The sequence below is a fragment of the Sardina pilchardus genome, chromosome 15 (genome assembly GCF_963854185.1).
Source record: "Sardina pilchardus chromosome 15, fSarPil1.1, whole genome shotgun sequence".
Lineage (NCBI taxonomy): Eukaryota > Metazoa > Chordata > Actinopteri > Clupeiformes > Clupeidae > Sardina > Sardina pilchardus.
In genome coordinates, this window is record NC_085008.1 from 17,381,263 (window position 1) to 17,389,956 (window position 8,694).

At 39.0% G+C, this 8,694-nt stretch overlaps 1 protein-coding gene across 3 annotated transcripts; it reads left to right on the forward strand.

Moving 5' to 3' along the window:
- Positions 1-29: 29 nt before the first annotated feature.
- On the forward strand, positions 30-8,694 carry alkal1 (ALK and LTK ligand 1). Of its 3 annotated transcripts, none has more exons than XM_062556706.1 (6): positions 30-124; positions 1,369-1,647; positions 4,072-4,125; positions 4,788-4,868; positions 6,872-6,945; positions 8,109-8,694. In XM_062556706.1, exons 2-5 carry the CDS (start codon positions 1,380-1,382, stop codon positions 6,934-6,936), a joined length of 468 nt encoding a protein of 155 aa, XP_062412690.1. In that variant the 5' UTR covers positions 30-124; positions 1,369-1,379; the 3' UTR covers positions 6,937-6,945; positions 8,109-8,694. The 3 variants fall into 3 exon arrangements, with proteins under 3 accessions (XP_062412690.1, XP_062412689.1, XP_062412687.1); XM_062556705.1 differs by lacking the exon at positions 30-124 and adding an exon at positions 643-975; XM_062556703.1 differs by lacking the exon at positions 30-124 and having other exon boundaries at positions 1,220-1,647.

Consider the following 8,694-nt stretch of genomic DNA (forward strand, 5'->3'; position numbering starts at 1 on the left):
TTTCAATCATCTTTATAGCCTACCTGTGGAGCGCCATGTCGGCAGCCCATGCATGGCCTCCACGGTTTTCAAGTCCTGCACCTGTCCTGAGAGAGGTGTGCTATCATGGCTACATAAACTAAAGGTAGGCTACACTCAAAGATGAGGGTCTTAAAACAACTCACACGTATAATTTTCTAGTCCCCTCATAGTATTGTTAGGCTATCATTAAAAGACAAAAAAAAATATTGAAATGTGGTGCTCAATCATGCCAACACCCATAGACTTGGCATTCGCCTAATATAGCACAATGAAGTGTTTTATGCCTACGATATGGGGAAACCATGTGTTCCCATCAAGAAATAGAGTCTGTAGGAAAAAAGCGCATACCAGTGAAGCAATCGTAAATTTCCTCAGGCCAAGTGGAACCCACCCGAGCTCTCCAGGATAGCACATATTCCCGTACTTAGTGCAGTCACAAGACCCGAACATCCATGAACAAAAGCATGACACGATGGTAATAGGTCAGCTTGGCCATAAGCCGCTGTGCTTGTAGAGGTCCATGTTTTCCACCTGTCAGCTGGAGAGTTAATTTGGAACTATGGATAGGGCCTACCAATTGCAGCGTTTGCGCTGTAGTTGTTACTTTCCGTGATCTTTCAATTTAAATAAATGAAGAAAGAAGTGAAGTCACTTTTATGTGTAGTTTCGTGATGTCTTTGGACCAAAAGGAGGGGCGACTGACAGAGGGAGCGAGCTGGAAAAAACTCTAAACGAAAGATGTCTACTTTTGCCACCCACCTGAAATCGATAGTGTTGCATTCAAGAACCTCACACTGAACGTATAAAAACGGGACGCATGTGCCCAGGAAAGACACGACTTAAAGGAACCTATTGCCGACTTTCCGTTGGAATAGCATTTTTGAAGACTCAACAATATTCTGCTGCCATCAATTGCGTACTTGGAGCGCACAGTATTCGACGACAGTGAATCGTGTAAGTTGTGACTGTAAAGTTATTGTTATAACCTACAGACACTTTACCACTCTTGAAATCACATTTTCAATGTTTATTCATACAACAATAGAATAATTTAGTCTTTGACTAATATAATTAAGCTACTCCTTTTGGTTTTCTTGGATAACATATGCGCAATCGTCTTAGTTCTTGTAGGAAATTGTAAACACACAAGTATTGGGACCTTGCAGTTACTGGCTGGAAATATAAATGGTGGCAAAATGTACATGCTTTAATGCTCTAGTCAACAAAGATGGTCCTGATTTGAATACAATACTGAGTTACAAGTTCATCGTTGTCACTTGTAAGTTTGCACTGCAGCTTGTAAAAAAAAAAATTGTGAAATGTTCCGCAATTTCTTTTGTTTGTTAGGCTGGAAAGCCATGCAGGCTGAGAGGAAATGGCACATACTTTTGAGTATAATAATTATGCTCATTACTTCGAGCCAGTGCATGGACAGCAAGGAGGCGAAGCTGAAAGAAAGAAGGACACTGTTGGATTTAATCTTACAAGTGATTGGCGACAATCAACGGGACAAGCTCGCCTCCAGACGCATCACCAGTGGCCTATTCTCTGTACCTCAAGACTTGAAATTTTCCTCCCGTGAAAAATCCTCATACTTTCCCAAGCAAGACAGAAGCAGACCAATAGGTAAGCAAGCGATGTTATCGTTCATGGCATGTTCACAAATTCCTTTAAGGATTGTGTTAGACTTGCTAAGCTGCAGCCAATAGCCCAGAGGAAAGACACTGAGATATTGTTGGTTTTGACACATTTGAGTCTAAAATACAACTTAAGCTGCGCACTTTATGCACTAGTTTCTGTAAGATATTATATGCAGTGTGTGCATGCGTCTTACTCTTTGCCTGTGTGTGTGTGTGTGTGTGTGTGTGTGTGTGTGTGTGTGTGTGTGTTCTCAGCATTTACAGTCGTGCACCACATTTGATGTCATCGTTTGATTTTTAACTTATTGCATGAAAGTCAGTCACATCCTTTCTCAAATAGCAAAACAAAAATAGTATTTCATGCATACTGTATGTCATACCTGGACTCAGTTTCCTACACATTTGGCATACTCTTAATAACACATTCAAGAAAAGCTCTTTTGAGTTGGTTTTACAGAAAGCATCATATGACCTGATCTGTGAACAGCCTCCTTCGGAATTCTGGATAGAAATATGTACTGCATACCACAGCTGTGGGGACGTTTCATGCTTTTTACGGTGTATTGCACAATTTTATTCTTAGTCAACAGCATTAAAGAATTCTACCATGCACTACATTTAGGGAACACATTTCAAGGCACTATTGAAGTATCAGGGCATGTTTTGGAAACTGTCATCCAGGAATTGTATTTTTCTAAACCAGATTAGCCATATTGTTTGGAAACATAACAGCTTGGTCCAATGGGTCTACACAAGAGATACAGCAAAAATCAGTATCAGAAGACGCCAACAATGCATCTTAATGAGAGTGCAAACTGCAGTCACATTTACTCAACTTAACATGTAAAGTGTAGTGCAGCAAGGTGCAACTGTAGGTTCCATCCATCTGAACACTGATTTTGTCTGTGGCTCCAAAAGAACGCTTTGATTTGTTACATTGAGTCCATATATTCTTAAGGAAGTGAGTCATTTTGTGCACTGGGATATTCAACAGGTTGGACTTAAAGGGGAATAGACTATAGCATAATGTTAAATGTTTAGCATGTGAACTTCTATCAATGTGTCCAGCACTGCTTGTGTGAATATGATTCCAATACAGTTTGTTGATATACTATACAGCAATTATGGTGTTGTCACACCAAACCAAATCTCAACAGGCTGCTGTTATTGGCACTCCTGTCACAGGAGGTGTGAAAGCTTTGATGTCACATCCATGTGAGAATTAGAATGGACTCTAAGGCATTGTGTAATGATATATATGCTGAGTGGAATTTGGCCAGTTGGAAATATGTCAACATATAATTTGCCAGAAAACTGTTATCATGTTCTTAGTGCAGGATGTGTCTGTCAGTTTGGTCTTGTTTAAAAAGGAAGTTGGAAGTTGTTCTTCTCTATGCAGTGATTTGACCATCAGGTCTATGGACTGTTGAGCCAAATTTAAATTGTTCACACTGAAAATCCCAATAGCTTTTTAAGTATCACCTGGTCTTGTCCATGAATATATTTATTTGTTTGCTTTAGAAACAAAAGCACACATTCCCAGATATATAATTGTTTTCCTATAATCCTGTTTATTACATGTTTGTACAAACTGTACTGTACCTCTCCGGTTTCCATTCAAAATTAGGTTTACAGTACAACTAGTCATCCAGTCATCTACGTATTAGTCTTACATAAGTCTTACTGTGGGTACAGGGACAGGTTTTACGTATGATGCTGGCAAATGACATAAATGGCTCACTGTATCATAATCGGCTGGCTAACTATAAACTGATTTGTGTTCCTCAGACATGCCTCTGCAGTATACTTTGTGTGTAATGACACAGATTACCACAGATTCATACATCATATATAGAACCTGTTGGCTATCCCTCTGTCTAGGAGCTAAAATTAGCTGAGGCGTGGAATTATGTCTCTGACACTGATAAGCATTACATTATTGTAAGCAATAATCTCCTTACTGTGTTAGCTCAAACACATCTGACAACCATTTGCTCTGCCTGTGTGGACAGTGTATTGGGGTCATCTTGGCTGCAGATTGCAAGTAATCAGGGGAGACCTCATTCATACATATTTAGTATGTCTGACATGGAAGTGTACTTGTAGTTGTGAAGTGACAGATTTGACATGTACAGTGTGACTGGTGACACAGACAACTGTTGCCTTGCTCATTATGGCATTATAATGTTTGAAAATCAAACACATTATAATGTACAATATACACACCCCATGCTCAATATCTGTATTGCCAAAATTGGATAGTTGTGTGTTACTTAAAATAGTGTGTGACTTAATTGCAACTAATGAAACTTCTCAGCTACCATATGTTTTATTGTATAATGGTTTATTTGCTTATTTTCTCTCAGGATTATGGGAACAATGATAACAGTGTTGAACTTTTTTCTTCTAGAGGTTGTCCCAAGAGACACAAGCCTGAAAGACAGGTTCATAAATCATTTTACAGGTAAGCAAAGGTTTCCAAATCAATACAGTAGCATAGCTTCAATGTCCACATGGTAATCCCAGGATAAACATGGAACAGTTTAAATGCTGGGAACAAGCAACCTGAAAGCGAGCAGTTGTTAAGACATTTCCTCTGGAAACCTGCACATGGTCTATGTTCCAAAGCACCCTGGCAAGCACAGGCAAAGTTCTTTGGGGGCTCGTGTGGAGCTGAAATACTTTGCTTGTCCCAGCCACGTCTATGAAGGAAAAGTACGTCTAAGCCTCTTATTTGTCTCAGGATCTGTGTGTAAAACCAGACCAGGCAGCTGGAATTGGTGTGAAAATCCATTCTCCGGAAGCTCGCACAAAGAGGCAGCAAGTGCCTTGCAGAAATCATTAAGTCCCTTGCCCTCATGTGATGTCATGCCATGCATTTGCACCCTATTCTTTCTGGGTCGGAGGACATGCTTAATTAACATCTGAATAATTGCCAAACACAATCAGAGTCCCCAAAGAATATACACACTAAGATTCTCACTTTGTCCTTCATTAAAGCTGAGATCTGCAAATAAAAATACAAGTATAATCAGAACAAATTGTCCACCTGTCTGTGTGAAAGTAGAGGTAAATGTCTTAAGTTTAAAAGTTTAATCCTGATTAGAGTTTCTTTTTCTCAAGCAGGACCAGTGAAGTTCTCATCTGAATGCAGAACACACTTTCAGAGACTTTATTACAATACAAGGGATTGCTCAAGACCAGCATGTAAGTCCACCACAACTTAGACACATTCCCATTCAAGTCGTGTTATAAACACTCTTTGACCTCTCCCCCAAACAGACTCAAAATAAGAATATAATAATTCTGATTCTGCAGCAGTCATATCAGTCGAAATCAGTGTCAAAGTCTGCATGAAATTCCAGTTGTTTGATTCGGTATCATCATGGAAAGTTTATGAAGCAAAAGAAGACACAGTTTACCAAAAGCTGAATGCCAATATAATAAAGCTAACAAAAAACCTCAGTGAACTTGGAGCGCTGGAACAGGCCAGATGTCTGTAAGGAGAGCAGCTGCAAATTTCCTCATAGGTCTATAGGGATTCCCGCCATCACTAGATTGCCAATGTACTCAATCAGGTGTGATAGAGATTGTTTGCATGTAGAGAAAACATCTTGGATGTAACAATCTCTCTGCAAGAATATGATGCATATGTAAAGAAATGCTACAGTTTCTGCTGAAACCTTTACCACAGTGACCATATCAATCATATTTTTTAAGGAGATCAACAACCCCTGACACTGGTAAAGCCAAAGTGTAATAAGAACAATTACTCTTCATCCCTTGTAATTAAGATGTAATGTCATGACCCTCCGTGACCTCCTAAATCCACTTTCTGGATACTATGCACTATAAGCAACTATAGCCCAGACTCAGTTGCTAAATGTGTCAGGGTTGGCTGCTTTAAGCACCAACTGTATTGTGGATTATTTTCTTTAATAATCTGCCCAGTCTCAGTCACCACGAAGGGTTTTAAAGTACTGTTTGTGTGGACTTTTACATAACGTACTTCGGAAATGGCTCGCAAAATAGTACATGTTTGTTTATTCTCTCTTCTGAAAGAGTACTAAAGTATGCTTTTATTCCACTTATCCATTCACTGAGCATACAGAGGACAGTGTCATAAATGCGTTTTCACCCTTGCAACAAAATCTTAAATATTTCATCATTAGTCTAGACCAGTGGTTCCCAAACTTTTCTGGTTCACGGCACCCCTGAACATATCCCTCTAGACGGTGAGTCAGGTTTGACAAAACAGCCCCTTTCCGTCCATCAACTATGATTTTCTGACAGCAACTAACTCCGTAATTAGTCATGTCAGAGAGACCCACCCAACGAGCCTGGACCTCGCTGTCCACTGGCCTCAAGGGTGCTGTCCGACATTGCAGAACTTTGTTGATATGTATCTATTACAAACTGTTGGTCTTTTGTTTGAACGTAGCCCTCCTCTGTTAAGATATTTGCTCTCTTGGATCAAGTCCTCTGAGAATCTCTAAAGGAAACACAAGACCCTGTTGTTTGTACAATAATTGTGGGAAGTGTTTCTCCCAAGTTCTCCTTTTGTGTCATGGGAGTATTGTGACCGGTAGAGGTCTTGGATAAATATAGGAGGCACCTAGAACACCAATTAGGCTATATGTAGCCTATATTTAAAGTATAGCTCAAGAATACATTTTCAGCTTTTGACATTTCTGTTTGCTTAGCAGATTTAGATATCATGCCACTCTACCAAAGAGCCTCCAAAACACTCTTAGTTTCAGGACTTTCATTTACTGTTCTGGTGTTGGCTGAAAGCCATTGGCAACAGGTTTGGCATAGAGTGAAACGGGAACAGGAAATGACAGCATGTCTTGGATTACAAGACAGTAACAAAGAGAATGATGGGTGGGGCAGATTTGTTTAGAATCTGTGTCGCATTTTTCAATTTTCCTCCATCATGATGAAGCGTTATTAATTCCTGTATGCCAAGAATCTCACCTTATTGAGCAAATAAAGTATGGCACCGTTCCCTCCCTCCTCATACATGGAATACTGTACATTGTCTCGCCTCTCATCATGTCCCAACAGTCTCCTCCATAACGGGAAACTGGGAACAGACTTCATGATGTTATTGGTAGTTTGGTATGCCAGTTCAGAGCTGAGCCAATGCTGCAGAAAAAGTATGGAAATGGGTGAACTGTGGGAACTGACTCTTTTTTTGTCATTCACAGTCTACAAAAGATGTGCAAGATTGCTAACGCGGCTAGCATTGAGTCCGCTCTGTACACAGTCGTAAGTGTTGCATGTAAGTACCAAAACAAACATTTGATATTCTCTGCATGGTAATTGACATGTTAGATATGATTGTGTATCCGTGAAAACACTTAAAATGACACAAACAAAACATTCATTCATGGGACTTTTTGATGTTGGAAACATTGGGCATACAGTTTCAAAGCATCACATCAGATATGCTGATAACTCTGCACTTGGGGGGTCTTTCTTTTGCTAGATCTGTGAGTCATTATCACTAGCCTCTTCTCGAGGGCTCAATGAATTGCATGTAATATTGCTTTAATAAGAGCCATGTGTTAACTATGGTTCTGAGTTGCTTCTTCGGCTTAGGGCTTATCCTACATCAACAAAAATCAGAGCTATTATTAAGCACACAGACTGACACAGTGCCTTGTAAGAAGTAAGCCTCTCTCTTCAATCTGTTTTACATGGACATGTCTGTCTATTTATAACTGAAACCAACTCTTTGCCCTTTGCCAAAGAACTTAATAGCAGTTCAGAAAAGTGAGTGTTATAATTTTGCAAAGTAACATTGGATCCGTGTTTTAGATCAACCCCATTTGGAGACAGACAAAAAAAAAGTAGAGAGTGAGAGAGCAGAGAGTGCTGCTAACTAGAAGTGCTGTTCCCGGAATCAGCACTTCCACATTATCTCTAATAAGCTGTTCATTACTCATACTTTTAAACATAGGTATTTGATTCGCTGCTGAGGTGCCAGTGCATACCACCGATTTATATTATTACTTAAAGAGCGGCAGAGCTAGTGCTCCTCTTGGCCTTGCTCCGTGCTAAGAGCTGATTACTGTGGAGTTCTGTGGAGCAGTGGGTTGGGTAGTTATCAGTAAGTGATCTGATGGCATGCTATGCAGGCTCTCTAAGATAGCCAGTAGCCACTGGAAAGGTCACAGTAAGTCCATTTCTACTTTATGAACAAAGTCCAAAATTTGGCGTATTGTTTTTTATTATTATTATTAATGAATGATCTTCATAATAGCAATAGCCTGCATGTTTGATATATTTAGTATGACAGCATAGATTTCCACATCAAGTCTTCTTGCCATTTTTTATGGTCATAGAAACCTGAAAATACACCTTACCTCAAACCTATAAGAATACAACATGTAGTGTTGCAAGTTATATGAGAACTCATGTTTGTGTTTGTGCACTAACCAGGTTCAAGACTGATGGAAGAAGGGACTGGTTTTTCTCCAAGGAAGTGCCTTCAGATGCCAACATTTAACTGTTGTCATATCTGCATTCAAATTGTATTAGTTTTTTATTGTTGTTCCATTTTTTTGTTCCATATTTTTACTGTTATGATTGGTGTTAATATTCAGATGCTTTTAAAATATAGTTTTATTGAGCACTTTTGCTTTTTTTTATATCATGGATCTTTAAAAATATTAATTTAACATTCAGTCCATTATTTATTGAAATGTTATGTAAATAGTAGTTCATGATTATGACAGAAATATTCTATTTAATTAACTCATCAAACTTGTTTTCCTTAAATGTGCTGTACAATTTTTGTTTCCCAAGCACACTATGATTCCAAGGTTATTTGCTCTGTGAATATCTAATTCTGACAATGGCCAACCCTGGTCTTATATCTGTTTATGTTGCTGTCTTTGATTTTCTTTGGCACTTACAGAGCTGGTTTCAAAAAATTAAAACGTATAATGTGCGAATTGGTACGGTTGGAGATAATGCACTGAGATTTTTAAACAATAAAGGACATATTCGTGCACATTGCATTTGA

Excerpts from the sequence above, each read along its gene's own strand:
- alkal1 (XM_062556703.1), top strand. The coding sequence starts at position 1,341 with ATGTTCCGCAATTTCTTTTGTTTGTTAGGCTGGAAAGCCATGCAGGCT. Across the intron at positions 1,648-4,071 it reads AGACAGAAGCAGACCAATAG|AGGTTGTCCCAAGAGACACA; the intron begins GTAAGCAAGCGA and ends TTTTTCTTCTAG. Across the intron at positions 4,126-4,787 it reads GTTCATAAATCATTTTACAG|GACCAGTGAAGTTCTCATCT; the intron begins GTAAGCAAAGGT and ends TTTCTCAAGCAG.